The following is a 20342-nucleotide window of genomic DNA, read 5'->3' as shown; positions in this document are numbered from 1 at the left end:
TACCTTTAGATATATGTTTACATTATTTTATAACTTCTATTGTTAAAAAAGGAAAAAAGTGAGTTTCCCACCTCTGTGTTTGAACCAATAGAAAGCTGGTGCTCAGAGGAAGAGGGCGGGCTTTACTTGGTGTCAGTGACAGAAATGAAAAGAAGCTCAAATGAGTGAGAAGGACGATGAAGGAAACATCTGTGCTGTGTCTGCTCTGTAAGTAGAATCTCTGTGTTTGTTTGAATTCTTGTACTTTGACTGTCTGCTCTCCTGATAACTGATGATGGAGGAGAAGACATGAAAAACAAATCAGGCTGAATTCAAGTTCAAAACACCACGAGGACCAACTGCAGGTCTGAACTGACTCTTTATCTTTGCTCAGGAGTCGAGGAAACACTGTAACTTAGCAGCGTCATTAATATCAAGTTAGTGGTGAAAAAAACAACTTATATGTGTTAAGAAATGTTAAAAAACACAGAATGCAAAGCATTAGCAGATATGTTTAATAGAGCACACATAGAGGTTTTTTGCGGTTTGTGTGGAGTTGTTCTTTATGTTCAGCTCAAATCAACCTGAGTGTCATTTCTCTTTAGTTCTGATCTCACTGCTGAGCTGCACAACAAACCAAGGTCAGTAAAAAAATGAAACAACCTTTTATGAAGCACTGACATTGCAGACCAAAATTGTGCACATCACTATCCCCTTTGCTGTCACTGGGTCATGCTCTTGGTGCATGCATGCCTAATGGCACAACTCATTCAGCCAAACAGGGTGTGAGTGTGGTAATGTTGCTGACATGGGCATCCTGTGGCTGAGAGAACAGAGCCGCCGACTGAAGTCGGAATGACTTTTTCAGTCACTGGAGAATTTGAGTGTGATTAAGCAGGTCAAGAAAGGTCACTAGAAATGGCATCATACAGCACTTGACCTCACCCCCAGTGCTATCCCAGTCTGTTTTATTAAGGACATCAGCGGGTGCTAGTCTCCCTTTACTTTATCATAATGGTGGCAATCCATCAGTACACCATTTAGTGAGGCTGAAAAAGAGATGAATAACATGATGAGCTCTCTGATTACATAGAGAGTATCAGCAAGAGACCTGAGCGAGCTCTAGTAGCCACACCGGAGTACTCCAAAGCACTGACTGTAATCCAGTATTCGGCACGCATAACATGAAGACCTGTTCTCTCTTAGGACAACAGCTTGTTGTCCAAATTAAATTTAAATATCTGCGTCTCATCACCCCGACGCTTTATGGCTCCAGCGTAAATCCACTGTGGTCCTGCCGGAGTCCGCTTGAGTTGTTATTACAAAGTGACATGGCAGCATCAAGCTCCAAGTGAGACCAGGAATATATAGGTCTGCTCCAGCTTTCCTGAGCTAGGAAAGAAGGTGACTGGACTTAGATGAAGACATTTTACCTCTCATCCAAGAGGCTTCTTAAGTTATAAAAACCAGCAGGTGAAGAGTCTCAGATATTTAAACCCTGTTAGTCTTCAACACTGGTAATAAACAGAAATACAACGCTTAGGTGGTGGACTAAGTTATTCAAGTTGTTTACAATCAATCAAAAATAAATGTGTTTTATCTAAAAAAGTTTGCCACACATCAAAGATCTTATTAAGTTTATCCTCTAATACAGGGGTGTTGAACTCAAGGCCTCGAGGGCTGGTGTCCTGCAGGTTTTAGATCTCACACTGGGTCAACACACCTGAATCAAATGATTAGTTCATTACCAGGCCTCTGGAGAACTTCAAGAGATGTTGAGGAGGTCGTTTAGCCATTTGAATCAGCTGTGTTGGATCAAGGACACATTTAAAACCTGCAGGACACCGGCCCTCGAGGCCTGGAGTTCGACACCTGCTCTAATATATAGCTGATCCTCTCCATGTGCAGCAGAGCAGTCAGTTCTCTTAGCCACATTTTAATTGAGGTACAATGTCAGACTGTTGAGCTCGAAGAGTTTTCTTCTTCTTCGGTCATGTTCTCTTAATAATGCACACACTTGGTGGTTGATTACTTTCCCCGTTTCTTTAATTGTTAGCAACACAGGAGGGAAAACCATACATTACTTCAGCAGTTCGCGCTTCGGAACAACAGGAACAGGAAGTGAAGTAATCTATAATCACCACAATAAAATCATTTTCAAAATAAAATGACAATCAGAAAACGTCTTTCACAACATAAAATAAATTAATATATTTACTCATGAGAACACAAATCTAACACCCCCCCCTTGTTCTCATGCTGCTAGCCCATAGCATCTCATGCATTTCCAAAGAACCATTTTTGAAACTTTCTGAGTCTCACTCTTGTAACTGGTTTTGTTAGTATGTCTGCAGCCATTTCTTCTGATGGACAGTGTTCAATGCAGATTTTCCTTTCATTTACCGCTTCACGAATGAAGTGATATTTCACATCAATATGCTTTGACCTCTGTCTGTTCACTGGGTTTTTACTCAATGCAATGGCCCCTTGGTTGTCCCCAAACAGTTTAGTACATGTGTACCTTTTTCTGTCCATGCCGTTTAACAGTTGGGTTAAATACATGCTTTCCTGAGTAGTGGTTGCAAGACCAATGTATTCAGCTTCACATGTTGAGAGTGCCACTGTAGGCTGTTTCTTTGTTTTCCAAGATATTACTGGTCCCTCTTTAGTAAGTGCAAAACAGTAGCCTGTTGTACTGCGTCTGTCTTTTACAGAGGATGCCCAGTCAGAGTCACTGTAAGCAATTAGATCTAGATCCTCACTGCTTTTCTTAAAGATCAGTTCGAAGTCGTTTGTGCCTTTTAGGTATCTGAGGACTTGTTTTGCCGTTACTAAGTCCTCTCTCGTGGGTTGAGCTAGTGTTTGAGATAGTCTGCTAACAACCCAGCTTATATCTGGTCTCGTACACGTCATGGCATATATCAAACTGCCCACTATTTCTCTGTACTCTCTTGAGTTAACAGTCTCATTTGCATCATTTCCTCCACATGTAGTGGTGTCCATTTTTAGTTCACACGGTGTGGATCTGGGTTTGCATTCAGACATCCCAAAGCGTTCCAACATTCTTTGAATGTACCTCTTCTGATTCATCCTGATTTCACTCTCTTTTTGTATAAACTGTATCCCAAGAAAACTGGATATTTTCCCCAGGTCTTTCATGTTAAACTTTGACCTCATTGTTTCTTTGAATGTATTTAACAAGTTAGTATTGCTAGCTGCAATGATCAAGTCATCTACCCAGATGATAACCAGTAGAGTTTCATGTCCAATGTTCTTTCTGTATACACAGTGATCAGAAAGGTTTCTTTCAAAGTCATTTTGTTCAAGGTAGTCATTCAAGAGTTTGCACCAGTTTCTACCTGATTGTTTTAACCCGTAAAGGGATTTCTTTAATTTGTACACCAAGTTTTCTCCTGACTCTGTTTGCTCAAAACCTTCTGGTTGTTCCATGTATATTTCTTCCTCAATGGGAGCATGCAAATATGCAGTTTTAACATCCATTTGGTGGATAATAAGATCATTCTGGACTGCTATTTGCATTAGGGTTCGCACAGATGTCATGTTTGCTGTTGGTGCAAATGTCTCTTGGTAATCTATTCCTTGTGTCTGGTTGTAACCTTTTGCTACAAACCTGGCTTTGAATATTTGTCCTTGTTCATTTTCTTTGAGGGCGTAGACCCATTTTCCTCCAATGGTATTTCTACCAGTAGGTAAAGTAGTCAGTTCGAATGTGTCATTCTCTTTCAGAGAGTTGATTTCGTCTGTCATTGCCTGTTTCCACCTTGGTGCCTCTGGTGACATCAGCGCCTCTTTATAGGTTTGGGGGATTCCACAGGTTGCTCTGTAACAATAATCAACACTTACAGAGGTTACATTTGCTAAATCTTTGCAGTTAGATGTGTAATCCTCTAAATATTTAGGAGGTTTCCTTTCTCTGTTAGGATAGCGCTCAGTTTGGTTTTGCTCATCACCCTCATGTCTTTCTATGTCAGGGTTTGGTTCATTTGTGCTGGTTTCCTCTTCTCTAGGAGGTCTGTTCTCTGCTGCATTTTCATTTTGTTGTTCTGTACTTTCTTTTAAAGGCACTACATGTTCATAAGTCTGAATTTCTGTGTTATATTCATCAGTCTGTGTTTGTTGTTCAACAGTGTTCTTCTTGATAAATCTCACGAGTCTGTGTTTTGACACTTTTCCTGTGTGAGGGTTATAAACCAGGTATGCTGGGCTATTTTTACTATAACCCACAAATATTCCTTTTTCACATCTGGGATCAAGTTTCTTGTGGTTATGTGTGTATGCATAACAGTCTGACCCAAATATCCACAGTTTTGAGAGATCTGGTCTTTTCCCTGTTAACATTTGATATGGTGTACTTTTAGTCCTGTTACTGTAGCATCTGTTGCGGGTGTGTGCTGCATTTTGAATGGCGTAAGGCCATAATTCTTTTGGCAGCTCTTTTTCTAGTAAAAGGCACCTCCCCATTTCAAAGAGAGTTCTCCATTGCCTCTCAGCTGTGCCATTCTGATGGGGAGAATATGGTGCAGATGTCTCATGCTTTATGCCCTTTTTCCGTAAAAGAGACTGGAAGGAACTGCTTGTGAACTCGGTGCCATTGTCCGATCTAATGCACTTAACACTGCCGTATGGTGCACAGTCAGCTAGAAACTTTGCTGTGGCCTCTGTGGTGTCACTTTTCTGTTTTAGAAAGTAAACTGACACTGCCCCTGAAAAATCATCTGTAAATACTATAGCGTATTTATGACCACTTTGGCCACTTGGTTCAATGGGGCCAGCTAGATCAGTGTGCACCAACTGTAATGGCTCACTCGCTTTTGGGTCGCTTTGTCTGTTTCTGTTGTTAGTGAATTTCCCTTCTGTGCACACATTACAATCTAACATGCCACTGCCTGTGATTTTCATGCCATCTACAACATCGGGTAGCTTTAACACATCACTAACATTACAATGTCCTAAAATTTCGTGCCATGTTTTCACATCACAAGCCAGATTAACAGTGTCACAGGACATCATGTCATTGTATGATGTTTCATTGTTTACCGTTTTCAAATAGTAGAGTCTGTTGTATTTTTCAATGGAGAAGACTGTCCCATCTTTGTTCACCAGTTCATTCTGTCCCTTCTTGAAGATCACCTGTGCTCCATAGTTTGTAGCTGCCTTCACTGAAAATATGCTCTGAGGGTAGGATGGGATGAACAGAGCATCTCTCAGTGTGATGGTGGTACAGTGTCCTTGTATGTCCCGTAGAGAAACGTTGGCGTCTCCCCATGTAGGGTTTCTCAGGATCAAAAGTCTCATCAAACTTTATGAACTTGTTCTTCTCCGTAATGATGTGTGAAGTAGCACCACAGTCCACCATTAGTCCTTCTCTTATTATGTCAGTAGGCAGAAGTCTTTGACTAACTTTAAATACAAAAGTCTGCTCTTCTTTCTTGTCCTCTTGTTTTACTACAGTTAGTTTCGCATCATCTCTGTACTTGGTTTTTCTTCTACATGTCTCATCACTGTGTGTCGAGCTTCTATGGTAGCTACACCACTTAGGTGTTCCCTTTTGGCGACAATCTTTTACAAAATGTCCTCGGTTTCCGCATCCATGGCAGGTGATTGATGTTAAATCAACTTTCATCACATTATCTGCTTTTACTTTGTTGTCGAATTTCTCGGTTTCCTCATAACTTCGTAGGTTGCTTTTGAACTGTGTGAATGTTAAATCTTCACTGCTTTGAGTTGTGTGGATAGCAAATGGCTTGTAAGTTTCAGGAAGCCCCTTTAGAATCATAGCGATAATAAGTCCATTACTGATGACTTCTTTTGCATTTCTTAGGGAGGTCACTGCTTTTTCAGCTCGGATAATATAATCTGTCACTGTCTCATCTGGTTTCTTCTGTAAAGACGTCAGCTCTGTGTACAGTGCGATGATTCTGGGCTTGCCTTTACTATCGTAGTGGTCACGTAGTATTTTTAAAGCTTTTCTTCCGTCGTCAGTCGCATCTCTCATTACCAGTGACAGACTTTTATCATCGAGAAACTGTATCAGTTCAGCGTAGCATTCAGCATTCTTCTCTGCATCTGGGTTAGTGACTGATAATATAGTCAAAGGAGCTTGCAAAGAAAAGCGTCTGGACTTCTTTAAGTTGCTTGAAGACGTTTCACCTCTCATCCGAGAAGCTTCTTCAGTTCTAAGGTCAAATGGTGGAGAGTCCCAGATATAAACCTAGTGGGAGTATCCCCCCACAGAGGGACAAAAGGACCCCCTGATGATCCTCTAATCGCCTGAGCCAAGGTGGGAAACTGGGCGTGGGTCCCAATCAGCCAGAGTTTCGGGTGTGTTCATTGTGAAACCTGGCCCCACCTTATCATGCGAATTCCTGAGGTCAGATGGCCCAGGATGTGAGTGGGCGTTAAGGCGTCTGGGAAGGGATCTCAAAACTGGATTATAGATGGCAGAGAGTTGGTGTTGTAAACCCCCGCCTCTGTTCAAAGATGGTCGCTCACAGTGGACATAGATGGCTTCTTTCACTCCTCTTTCAAACCATCTGTCCTCTCTGTCCAAAATGTGAACATTGGCATCCTCGAAAGAGTGACCTTTGACCTTTAGATGCAGATGGACTTAACAATGTGGTGTATGCTGTACAGTGCAGCGAGGAATGCTCAGACCTCTACATTGGAGAGACCAAACAGCCACTTCACAAGCGCATGGCACAACACAGAAGAGCCACCTCCACAGGATAAGACTCAGCAGTCCATCTGCATCTTAAGGATAAAGGACACTCTTTCGAGGATGCCAATGTTCACATTTTGGACAGAGAGGACAGATGGTTTGAAAGAGGAGTGAAAGAAGCCATTTATGTCCACTGTGAGCGACCATCTTTGAACAGAGGCGGGGGTTTACGACACCAACTCTCTGCCATCTATAATCCAGTTTTGAGATCCCTTCCCAGACGCCTTTACGCCCACTCACATCCTGGGCCATCTGACCTCAGGAATTCACATGATAAGGTGGGGCCAGGTTTCACAATGAACACACCCGAAACTCTGGCTGATTGGGGCCCACGCCCAGTTTCCCACCTTGGCTCAGGCGATTAGAGGATCATCAGGGGGTCCTTTTGTCCCTCTGTGGGGGGATACTCCCACTAGGTTTATATCTGGGACTCTCCACCATTAGACCTTAGAACTGAAGAAGCTTCTCGGATGAGAGGTGAAACGTCTTCAAGCCACTTAAAGAAGTCCAGACGCTTTTCTTTGCAAGCTCCTTTGACTACGATGACCTGGATGACTGAGAACCTTCACAGACAGACTGATAATATAGTGTCCTTTAGGCCAATGATCCGCATGTGGCCGAGAAACTTTGTCTCCCAAAGTTCGTAACTGTTTTCGTCTCCGTTGAAAACTAACCTCTGCCATCTTCCTCCTGTTGTGTCACGCCTGGGCCCATAACCTGTTGAGCTCGAAGAGTTTTCTTCTTCTTCGGTCATGTTCTCTTAATAATGCACACACTTGGTGGTTGATTACTTTTCCCGTTTCTTTAATTGTTAACAACACAGGAGGGAAAACCATACATTACTTCAGCAGTTCGCGCTTCGGAACAACAGGAACAGGAAGTGAAGTAATCTATAATCACCACAATAAAATTATTTTCAAAATAAAATGACAATCAGAAAACGTCTTTCACAACATAAAATAAATTAATATATTTACTCATGAGAACACAAATCTAACACAGACTTCCAGAGAATTATTATATGTGTTTCGTAGCAATTACCATTCTGAACAAAACTGTAGTTTGTGCAGCAGAGCTATAGAAGAGAAGAGGAAGAGCCAAACAACACAGTTACTGGGTCCGGCTCTGATGTGCAGTTGTACATATCAGAGAACAATTTAAAGATATCCAGCCAGTAATTATACAATTTGGGGCATGTCCAAAATTGATGCATAAGACAGCCTTCTTCAAGTTTACAACGATCACGTATCGGACCAATAGAAGGAAAAATCCTCTGCAATTTATGACCTGGATGACTGAGAACCTTCACAGACACTCTGCAATTTAGTTTTTGGATATTGAAGACTGTGAAGCACTTTGAATTGAAATTACTGGTGTTTATAGAGCAAGAGTGGATCCTACACAGATTCCTCTCTCACACCTCATCTCCAATTTGCAAACCCAACTCTTCCTCCGATGCCGTCTTCAAACAGTGAGATTTAATATTCAAATATCCTGAAAAAGCGTTCACAAAGCCAGAAACCAACTTTCTAGAACCCGGGAAACCAAAGAAATGAAAAAATTGGTCCCTCTTCCTGAAAAGATAATTAAATTTTGTGTTGTACAGTTATTTCATTTTTAACCTTAATTTTTTATATTTTATTCCTTCCTAGTTAAATTTACACTTTAATTTTTCATATTTATTTCCTATCTTATTCATAGCCCTTTCCTTTTTTTTCTTCTTTAGGTCACGAGCAGTTGTCTAAGCATTTCACTGCATATTGTACTGTGTATGACTGTGTACGTGACAAATAAAACTTTGAATTTACGGATGTCGAACATAGTTTCTCATCTGTAAATAATGAAGAAAAAATGTGACGCAGGGAGAGAGCTTGTTCTGCAACTGGGGAAATGACACAAATTTCCTGTTAATATCTCTCTTTATCTGATCTAAACATGAGGGTGGAAATGCATTATTACAATATATTGGAGTATGGATCAAGTTTCTGGTAGAGCGCAGCCTTTTTTTTGATCTGACTAAAGATTTTAGCGAAGTTCGAAGCTATAAAATTATTGACCTTGGTTCGTGTATTTGAAGATGAAAAGAGAAGAGCTGGAATGGAACTATTATCAACCCCACCACTCTCTATGACCACCCAAGGGAGGGTATTAGCAGACTTGACCTTTTTGTACCATTCCTGCCAATAAGCAAACGTTTTGGCATTTGATTTGATATACCTTTATTAGTCCCACAAGGGGAAATTTCACAAGGCTGCCGACCTATTGCACGCAATGGTGGCGCCATCTTACCCTCTGACCATACATACATTACACAAACATCACATGGGGAAGAGAGGTCAGAGAGGTATCACAATGGAAAATGCACCACATGAGGAAAGATAAGGAGAAAAAATAACTCCCCCCAGACTGAGCTCCAACAGGGAGATCAGTTTGAGAACAGAAAAAAACACCTCTGCACATAGCACATGAAAAACTCTTAATACACCAAAGAAACACATGACAAGCAACAGGGGTGGGTAAAGGGTGCAGCATCAGAAGGGAATAAGCATCGAAGGCGTTTGGAAAGGGAGGGGGGATGAGTGTGTGCATATCAGTGTATGTGTGCGTGTCCATAGTTCAGCTGAGACAGTGTCCTTCACCCTGCCAGGCTAAGTAAACAGTCTTCCAGCCAACCCAGGTGGCCTTGCATGGAATGGGAAGGAACAGACTAAACACAGTCGTTATCAGGGTGTTGTTGTTCAGCTCCAGCCTTGCAGCTGGCGCCAAAGGGGGTATCTGCATAAGTGATGGTATTTTTTACTTTAGTGTGAACAGCTCATATGAATTTCAAAGCAGTTCTACAGTCCAACACTGGTCTCTCAATCTCCCGTTGGAGAGCCGCGAGCTTCGCCATACTTGCGTTCTGTGATGTTGTCATTTCTTGTGCTCAAGGAGCCGATTTCTGAGAACTCACGGCAGTGTGCCTCCCCGAGATGTCATCCAATTTGCGCCCAGAGATGTTATTCCGGGCTAGCCCTTCTGAGATGTATCCAGTCTGCAGTCAGCGATCTTATTCTGAATATTCAAAGCAGCCGTAGCCTCTCCAAGATCTTATCCGTGCTGACTCAATGAGCCCATTTTGAGAAACTCACGCCTCTTCCCATCGTTTTAATCCCAGCGGGCAGCCTTGTGGGGGTTTGAACAGCCGGTTCCACTTTCTTAATTCTTCGATAAGTCAGGTCCAAGCCAGCTCCGATCAGCAATCATGGTTCCGAATAGGTAGATATCTTCAGCACTCAGGCTCACCCAAGCCCAAACTTCTCGTTGAGAAAGGGGTGTCAATTGCATTTAGGGACCAGTTGATCAAATCCACAATTCCTCTTTTAGGTTTTAGAGAACAGACTGTGAGAGAATGTTCCAGAGAAAAGTGCGACCGCCTTCATCAAGAGCAAGAGCAGTGCAAATTTGCAACCCAATAATAAAATAATAATAAATATAAAATAAAAATATAAAAAAAATAACAAAAATAACAAAACTGAAAATGTGGCAGACCAAATCCACCCTCATCTTTAGACTTACATAGATGAGCTTTTGATATTCTATAAGTTTTCAAGCCCCAGACAAATGATAATACCACTGAGATGATCAATTTGAAAAACTGTTTATTCAAAAAGATTTAGGGAGAGAAACCATTTTAATTGCATTGATGCGTCCCACCAAGGAACTAATAACTAATTAGAAGCATAATAACACCCAGGTATTTCACACTGTCTATAATTTTAAAAGTTAAAGTTTTCAAAAAGTCAACATCCAGGTTTGCAGTTAAAGTCCCAAATTCACTCTTCTGCCAGTTAATTGTATAACCTGAGATTTCCCCAAATGACCTCACCAGGTCTAAAAGTACAGGAACAGATCGCTCAGGATTCGACAGGAACAAAATAACATCATCACCGACCTAAGACCCCGTTAGTCTTTAACAGGGTCTTAGGTCAGTGCATGTTAAAGTAAAATTCACAGGGATGGGATAACCCAAGGTTTCCCAGGATAAACTGGCCCTAAGCATCACTGCCTTCTTCTGATAGTGCATCCTGGAGTGCTATTATCCTTCTGGGAATATTTTATTTTCATAAATAAAGGCAAACAGATCTGCCTCTACCTGCATCTATGAGTTGGAGGTTCTTCCATTTGGTATCACCAATAGCAAGGCCCAAAGCAAAGTGTTGGATTCAGTGGATGGACTCTGCCACTCAGACACTTTTGGATACAAATACTGCCCACATGATCCCCTTGTACCTACATGCACTAAATAATATCTATACAGGTCTTTCACATCTCTGGGCTTCATCCTTCCCTTTATCCCTGAGGCCAAGATCTCAGTGGAAGACATGTGGAGGAGACCCAGAACGTGGGATTGTCCAGTGCTGTCAGAAGCAGAGCTGCAGATGTGGACTTGAAGGCAGTTAGAACACCTAAAGCAGATATCCCTCCCTGACTGCTATATCAGCTCAGTTGCTTTTATGTGTAGAGAAGACCAATGCGAGACAAGTAGATGCCTCATATCTAACTGCATGATTAAGAGTGGCTCCAAAGAATCAGAAATCCATGCCAAGCCAAAGTTTTGCAGCACTTACTTTCTCCCCTCTACTGAATATTGGGCAACAGAGATCCTATAACAAGCCCAGTGGGCCTCTGAGGAAACATAGTGGAAATCGTAGGTGTATGATGATTCAGGGCAGAAGGACACTGCAACTCGGTAACATTGTTATGATGGTAGACTCTGTCTAGCCATGAGCACTTTGGCCAGTGAGCCATGTCACCACCTTGCACCTTGGTGGCAGGCAAAATTTTTATCAGGACTGATAATTCACCCCAAAACCTCAAATACACACACACATACACATTATGTAATTGTTCTCATGTCTCAAGTATTTAGTTGTTTACTTTTAGTAAATAACTAAATACAAACTAATTTTAATGCAACATTATTTTCACTGTTGTTTCATCATAAGACAAACATAACAGATCATACAACTTTCATTTTAACCCTCACAGCTCGTCTGACTGTGAGTCCCAGCAGCTCTCAGTTCTTTAAAAGAGACTTTGTGTCTCTGAGCTGTGAGGAGGACGACAGCTCTGCTGAATGGACTCTGAGGAGAAACACAAGCACACGACAGAGGACTCAGTGTGGAGATGGGTGGGGAGAAGGTGCTGGTTCTTCATGTAACATCACGGTTTACCAATCATACAGTGGAGTTTACTGGTGTGAGTCCAGAGAGGGTCCCATCAGTAACATGGTTAACCTGACAGTCACTGGTAAGCTGAGTGTGTGGAGTTAGTGTTGATGAAGCTGTGTGTAAATGGATGAAATGCTGTAGTTTGTCTCTGTGTTGAGGTGGATCAGTGATCCTGCAGAGTCCTGTCCTCCCTGTGATGGAGGGAGATGACGTCACTCTGCTCTGTAAAACAAAGACCACTCCCTCCAACCTCCCAGCTGCTTTCTATAAAGATGGCTCCCTCATCAGGAAGCAGCCTACAGGTCACATGACCATCCAGCATGTTTCCAGGTCTGATGAAGGCCTCTACAAGTGTGACATCAGCGGTCATGGAGAGTCTCCATCCAGCTGGATCACTGTCACAGGTGACACACTCACCTGTCTGTGTTTCTGCAGCTTTCAACATTCACAATGTGACGACAACTTAGTGACTGTTTGCTTTATTTTAGGGGAACACACCACCACACCTCCACCTACATCCACACCTCCTCCTACATCCACACCTCCTCTTGGTTCCACCTCCATCACTCGTCCTCCATCACTCTCTCCTGCTGTTTTCTCTGTGTTGTCATCTGTTGGATCAGCCTGTGTTGCGGTTCTACTGGTGTTACTGGTTCTGCTGGTAAGACGATGTGTTCACAGTAAACCTGCAGGTGAGTCTCAGACTAATAGAATAAAGTTCACATTCATTATGATTACACAGAGACAGCACAGCAATGTACTGTAGGTACTTCCTGATCTTACATCCATGGTTTTCTTTTGCTGAATAATCTACACAGTCATTATTTCTGGACATTGTAAAATGTAGAAATGATTTTTCTAAATAATTTCCTTACATTTTTAACAATTAAATTCTGTACAGTACATTAAATACAGTAAATTGTTCTTTTTTTAAAAATAATTTCAGAAGGACAAGAAAACACTTTAGAAAATGAAGTCATTGATGACATCATATACAGTGAGATCAAAACATCACACTGTCCGCAGCAGCCAATCAGACAAAGCAGAGGTAATATTGGTCTCGTCTTCTTTTTGTTTGTTTTTGTAGTAGCTTCCGGGGTGGGGACAAGATTACTTTGGTTTTTGAAGTATATACAAATTTAAATATTCCGTAATTTCAGGAGACTGTGAAGACATGAGATAATGAATAAAGAAACTATTTTTGCCATTTCTTTGTCACAAGTGGGTACCTCCACCTGTTTTCAAAGTGTTGTAGGGGATACCATTTCCCAATCAAACCAATTGTCTTCCACTTACCCAGACACTGTGTTAACCACTCCACTAAGGAAACAAAGACATTTTGAGAAAGCTATTACTATGAAACAAATCTAAATAACGTTTTTAAATAGTTCTCAATCAACAGTTATTTTTGGAAACAAATGAGCAACATTATGACCATTTCAGCTTTTTGTAAAGTTATCAGCTAATGTTAGCTAGCTTGGTTTTAAATCCGCTTCCGTGAACTGTATGAGAGCATCACAGAGACACAAACATCCTAGATGCTAACTCACCAATACTGGAGCTCAGTGTTCTTGTACAATTTACCCCAAAACAGCCATATTACTGTACAGACTTACATTAAAATGCCCCCAAAACCTCCAACAGCACAGCCACAGTCTCAGGGATCCAGTTTTGGGATAATGAGCTGAGGTGAAGGCTAACAGACAGCTAGCAGCTACAGGCAGCTTTCCCTGCCAGTCAAAAGGCCACGCCCCTAATAATGCAAACGTTAAGCCTTAATGTAATTACAACTCTGTTGCTTGTGAAGCTCGCACACAAGAATTTCACTCAAATGTGCTGTACCAATGTACCTGCACATGTGATGTGACAATAAAAGTGATTTGATTTGATTTGGATTATAGCAGGCAAACCTTGAAATCTTTCTGGGATTTCCTTATCTGGGTGACTCAGGAGGTAGTCCACACACTACAACACGACAACCACCAAAGGGAGATCATTTTGACTCCATCCTGCAACAGTTGCAGCACTGCTACTTTTCTACTCTAGAACAGTAGAAAACCATTTCATAAGTAGAAGTAAGCCTACACATTTTAACATCACATTTGGAGCCTCAAGTGAACATTTAACATTTGTGAACATTTGACATTTATTCAATTCAGTTCTGTTGCATCTTTAAAAATTAAAAATGAAATAACTGAGACTTACAATGGAGTATCGTTGCAAATGGTTTACTGAACCTTCTTTTCAGCGCATGTACAGAACATCAGTATCCATTTTCTACTGCCTCCTACAGGACACACTCTTCTTCCACTTCCTTACAACATTAATGTAACACAGAACCAATACTGCCTCTCCTGGCATTACCATTGTAACGACACACTCATTCTCATTCTGCTTCTTTCAGATGAATAACAGGAACTTAGGATGTAGGTATCTATGAATAATAACTATTATGCATACTCATATATTTATATAACCAACTAATTTCTTGATGCGATACCACAAGTTCAAAGCCTTTATTGTCATTGCATTTGGAAATGCAACAGAATGTGACATAACTGAACGATTAAACTTGTTTTTAAACCTTGTTTCGGAACAAAGTCGCAAACAATTATAATTGTGTGTCCACAAGAGAATTCGTACATGCACCATTTATTGGCATACATCCATTTTCTCCTGCTTCTCTTGGTCCAGACTGCAAAGATAACAAGACCTCTCTCTCTGGAGCCACCTCCTTTAACTCTTGTAAAGGAATTCCAAGCCAAGCCAACAGAAAGACAAAATCTCTCACAGAGAAATTATCTCTCCACCATGTTTTGAGTTTATTCCAAGGTCTCAAAGCTTCCAAGGGAACAGCCAACTTAGCAATGAAGATACAGAACATGGTCCAGTCAAACTTGGTGTCCCCAGCTTCTTTGAACAGAAACATCTAGGTTTGATTTCTCTAAAAGGAGGACAGATCAATTTATTTAACTGGAATAACTAAGTAATAATAAGTTACCTCAAGGGCCAGTGTTTACCCACTGGAAACATGTTGCTTAAATATGATGATATTAAGAAGGTCCGTGGTTGGGCAGCTCATGGGATTCATCAGTGTACAAATTAAAACCTCCAATTAGAATCACTTGCAGCCTTAAAGTACGCAGCCCCAACGATCCTCAAGGGCCGCGTACTTGAGGATCGCTAAGGCCGGAATTGCGAGGTTTGTGTAATGGGACGGTCTAGCCTCCGTTGCGCTGCCCAGGTTGCCTAGCAACCATGATACTAACAGCTGGAAACGTGTCATACAGCTTTGTTTGACAGAAATGAAGGAGAAAATCATTTGTTCATTTCTTTCTTTGTTGCTACATGAGCTTTGATCATTCTCTGCAGGATTAAGCTCAGCGATTGAACGGCGTATATTTTAAAGTAAAGGCTTTAAAACCAAGTTAGTACAAACGTCACTAATGTCACATAACTTTGCCGACATGTGGCCAACAGTAATGTTTTAATGTTCTTCGTTATTAAATATTTGCACATAAATAAGTGACATAATATTCAGTACTTACTTAAAGTTTACTCTTCGGCCGCCCCTCATCCACCGTTTTTTTTTCCGGTAAAATCATCCACACCCACCGCCGCGCTATGCATTCTGGGATATGTTGGGCCACAAAGTCTACACTGCCACAGCCTTAAAATTCAGGGAAATGAAAGACGCATTTCAGGGCCGCATTTCGAGCAGCCTTTGAATCGGGACAGCCTTTGTCGCGCGCCGCTGTGACGCAATCGGCCTTGAAATGCGTACTTTAAGGCTGCAGACCCTGAATTGGGATACAGCCCATGACACATGGCCTGACATGTAAGGAGTTCCAGTTTACATTCACCAGCCACTTTTGTGCAGCTTACTAGTATGTGGTTGGACAAAAGTTTTTATTTATTCTAAATAACGTTATTTGAATGTGTCACTGTTACAGGTAACAGGAAGCATCCATGGACAACTATACATGTGTCCGTAGGAGATGCAGCTTGTTGGTGCTGAATGAGCCATCGTTATTCATTCCACTTCAGACTTTATGACAGATATGTCAGATCATTACATGTTCTCTCGTCACATAGACAACTGCTATAATAATAAATCTACAATGTTCCAAAAGAGTGGTGTAATCAGCACTACCTTGACTTGTGACTAGTGATCGTATATCTTAAATGCCAAAATGAATGACACCCCTCCCCCCAAAAATAACAGCTTATTTGGTTTCATCATTTTCACTTTAAACTTCTGCATGACAGTCCACGCTTTAATGATTCCAATTATCTATAGGAAGCCTTCTTTAGTTTGATGAAGAATACTCAGCTTGTTGTTAGAATACGTTTGCTTTGTGCTCTGTGGTGAAATGTGTCACTTTGCACTGAGAGAAAATGGCAGCTTTGTGGTTGCTCACCTTCAGTTTTCACACAAACATCACGCAGATCGTTGTCATCTGTTAGCGTTTCTCTGCAGAGGTGTTAAGAAGTTGGAAAAAAACTGTGAAAAGCTTCTGATGTTTGTAAAGGTTGGGACTTATTTTCTTCATAAACAAGTATAAATAACATTTTGCTATAGCAACTATTTAATACTATTCCATTACTACTACTATTGTATCTGCAGCAACTAGGAAGGCGCCACTTATGGACAAACACACATCAGATCAAAGAGGCCCAGAAGTACGGCTGCTCTTTAACTTTGAACAGTGCTGAATGTTAGTTGGTAGCTAAACCAGCCTGACTCAAGCTCAGGATATTAAACTTCTAATCTCAGAAAGAAACCTTCCCAACACTATCTTTATCTGCACACAGGTTCTTATCTATATAGCACCAAATCACAACAACAGTCGCCTCAAGGTGCTTTATATTGTAAGGTAGACCCTACAATTATACATACAGAGAAAAATAGAAAAGCAAGCAGTGGGAAGGAAAAACTCCCTTTTAACAGGAAGAAACCTCCAGCAGAACCAGGCTCAGGGAGGGGCGGCCATCTGCTGCGACCAGTTGGGGTGAGAGAAGGAAGACAGGATAAAGACATGCTGTGGAAGAGAGACAGAGGTTAATAACAGATATGATTCAATGCAGAGAGGTCTGTTAACACATAGTGAGTGAGAAAGGTGACTGGAAAGGAAAAACTTGATGCATCATACGAATCTCCCAGCAGCCTACATCTATTGCAGCATAACTACGGGGGAATTCAAGGTCACCTGGTCCAGCCCTAACTATATGCTTTAGCAAAAAGGAAAGTTTTAAGCCTAACCTTAAAAATAGAGATGCTGTCTGTGTCTTGAATCCAAACTGGAAGCTGGTTCCACTGAAGAGGGGCCTGAAAACTGAAGGCTCTCCCTCCCAGTCTACTTTTAAATACTCTAGGAACAACAAGTACTGTAGGCCTGCAGAGCGAGAGCAAAGTGCTCTAACTGGGTTATGTGGTACTATAAGGTCATTAAGATAAGACGGGACCAGATCATTCTAGACCTTGACTGTGAGGAGCAGGATTTTGAATTACATTTTGCATTTAACCTCAATGGATGTGTCTATGAAGGGCCAAAAGGCTTTTTTCTTGGGGCCAGCACTGGCTTGCCTCCTCCTGTGAGAATGCCCACAATCCCTTTGGATGTCCCGACATATCCACCCTTTTACGAAGGTCTTGGCTGTCTTCACACTCACTGGCCAGTGGCAGTCCATCGACTCCACCTTTCTAATTAGAAGCCACAGTACCACCTGCTCCAGGATCTAACTGTAGCATGTCCGTTCCTTCCTCAGCCATTCCCGTTTGCAGCTCCCTGATTGCTACATTCTTCATCTTTTGTTTGTAGGAGAAGGGTCACTTCCCCACTTTCAGACAAGAGCTGCAAAGGTGGTGACAGTAGTTCTTGAGAATAGCCAAAGTGATCCAGCACAGCATTATGGACTTCCAAAAGATACTGACAGTAGGCTGAGCACTGGTATCTGGGCCTCCCGAGACAGCAGAGGAAGTAACCACACCGCCCATTGTGCTTCCAGACATTTACATGCCACTTGCATGGCCTCAAACAAGCCTAGAAATCACTGTAGGTAATCTGCAGGGATACAATGTGCTACTGCCTACTCTTGATGCTCTGCCGTGATTTCGGCCAGGGCTTGCACTGGCTGTACAACCTCAGTCCAACATAGTTCTGTGTGTTGGGTGAAGTTGGGCACCACTGTAGTACTATGTTGCTAGCGTGAATTCCAGACACAAAGTCAGAGTTCATGTGTTTTATTTTTATGTTGCCACAGTTTATAGCAATTGTCTTTTCAGACATTAACTTGATTAGTTCAGCAACATTTCAGCGTACTCCAACACACACACACATTAAAAAAAAACAGTTATTAGCAAACAATGAAGATATTTCGTGCATCACAAGTAGCCGTACGTTTAAGTGTGAATGCACTTGTACACTCAAAACGGCAGGTGTAAGTGGAAATAAATAATTTGGGATTGGCATGGTCCTGGTTTTGTAGCCATGGTTCTGAGTTGAACTTGTGAATTTTTGATTATTATTGAGTCAGTATTTAAATGTTTGTTTATGATTTACATTTATATCTTCATGCATTTCCTTAGTATTTTGAGTCTTTAGTCCTTAGTTTTAGTTATTGATCATATTAGTTTATTATTTCTCTCAGTATTTTCTGTTGCTTTCCTTAGGCTCCCTGTTGTTTAAACTGTGTGTGTGTGTGTGTGTGTGTCTTTGTACTCAGACTTTAACCGAGAGTCCAACGTTGTCTACTCTTCAATGAAGTAGTCCACGGGTCCAACCGCTGGTGTCTAACTGGTCCCCCAAGCACCACAGACACAGGATATGTACATGCTAAATAGATTTGTATGCAGATTTGTGTGTATTTTGCGTAATGTCTTATCTTTTATCTGCGTTTTTAAAGTGTATTTTGCTGCAAAATCAACAGTATGGTTACAAATGTTTTTAAGTCCTCAGTAAGATCACTGTTATTTATATTTTATTCATGTTTGTTACATCTTGATCTTGTTGCTGAAGTAGCAATTTAGTTCCTCTACAAGATTAATAAATGTTTGTTCTCACTTATTTTCCATGTGTGTTTCTGTGGGTTTTGCCGAGGTATCAGATGGAAAATCTGACTTGAGTTTGCTTTGGCTAACTGACACACCTCTATTCAGTGCAGAAAAGTGTGAGACTAAAGACAGCAGAAGTGTCACTCGGTAGTTTCAAATGACACTGAAAAGCTTCAGTGTGTTTGATACTGATATCTGACATTTTGCAGCTGTACTTTGAAAATATGTTGGTATAGATGTGACCCGTGGGAAGTACTACTTAATTAGTAAATGAGCCTCAGCAGGGCTGGACTGGGACAAAAAATCGGCCCGGGCATTTTGACTAGAGACCGGCCCACCAAAAATGTGACGTCATTCAGGGGTAAGACCGCAAAGGATTCTGGGAACTTGTGGCAAGAGGTACTAGCGCATGCAGGCTTTCAATTGAACTCAGTTACACAGCGATAAAAAGAAACACAAAAAATGGCAAGAAGCTGTTGTATTATTAACTGCAATAGCCGGTGTTGTGCCAAAAAGTGATTGTCTGCCAAAAACTGTTTGCTCGTATTTAAATTGCTATAAGTAACTTGTTGGGCTATAATATGTGAAACACATGTCAAATGCATCCCTCATGGATGACATAAACTCATCTCTCCATCTCTCTCTGCAGCTCTTCTGTCTCCTCTGTCACAGACTTCTCCACTTTTGATGATAAATCAGCCTGGTGCAACATGTAAGGATTGGCACAATTTGTTAAGATTTTGAGGAGTTTGAGAAACTAACCTTAAGCATAAAATAAAATTTACTATCAGTAACTTCATAGCACCCGCCCAGCAGTATATAAACTCCGTCATGCTAGCTAGTACGCAGTACCAGTTATTCTAAGCGCCTGTAAAAAGTCAACACAACGAAAACAAACTACAACTAAACTTGGTTTATATCTGACACAGATAGGCAGCAGGTCATAACTTCTTACCTGAAGTTCAGTTCCTCTGCCACTATGACCGGCGGCCGCCTCGGGTCTCTCCTCCTCTTGCCTCCCCTTTCCCTTATCCACCTGCTGGCCTCCACCACTTGCTGATGTTGCTAAATCTGTGGAAGCTATGCCATAGCTACCGCCAAACAATTCACTTATTTTTACACATTTGGCAGCGTCTGCCTGAAGGGCTTGTTTCTTTTTGGCCCTAATCTTTTCTGCACCTCCTTTCCTTTTTTTGTTCTCCATTTTCTTTAGTTCATCTATAAGATTGCTAAACAAGGGGGAGGGTGCATCCGACCTCCTAGGCTGTAATTGGTCCAGCCCAGAGTCGATCATGACCAATTGGCCAATCCAACACCTTTCATTATTTATACCCTTCCAAAAAAAAAATCGATCGGC

At 41.5% G+C, this 20342-nt stretch overlaps 1 protein-coding gene across 1 annotated transcript; it reads left to right on the top strand.

Moving 5' to 3' along the window:
* The first annotated feature begins 84 nt into the window (after nucleotides 1–84).
* Nucleotides 85–18998, top strand: LOC113017323 (low affinity immunoglobulin gamma Fc region receptor III-like). Its single transcript, XM_080299040.1, has 7 exons — nucleotides 85–207; nucleotides 585–620; nucleotides 11750–12010; nucleotides 12090–12335; nucleotides 12420–12623; nucleotides 12878–12979; nucleotides 18658–18998. The coding sequence occupies exons 1-7, from the start codon at nucleotides 177–179 to the stop codon at nucleotides 18699–18701; spliced, it is 924 nt and encodes a 307-aa protein (XP_080155166.1). The 5' UTR covers nucleotides 85–176; the 3' UTR covers nucleotides 18702–18998.
* Nucleotides 18999–20342: the final 1344 nt, after the last annotated feature.

This window comes from Astatotilapia calliptera, chromosome 3, assembly GCF_964374335.1.
Source record: "Astatotilapia calliptera chromosome 3, fAstCal68.1, whole genome shotgun sequence".
In the NCBI taxonomy this organism is placed as follows: domain Eukaryota; kingdom Metazoa; phylum Chordata; class Actinopteri; order Cichliformes; family Cichlidae; genus Astatotilapia; species Astatotilapia calliptera.
Note: the sequence above shows the minus strand (reverse complement) of the source record. Positions and strands in the feature narration are given on the sequence as shown.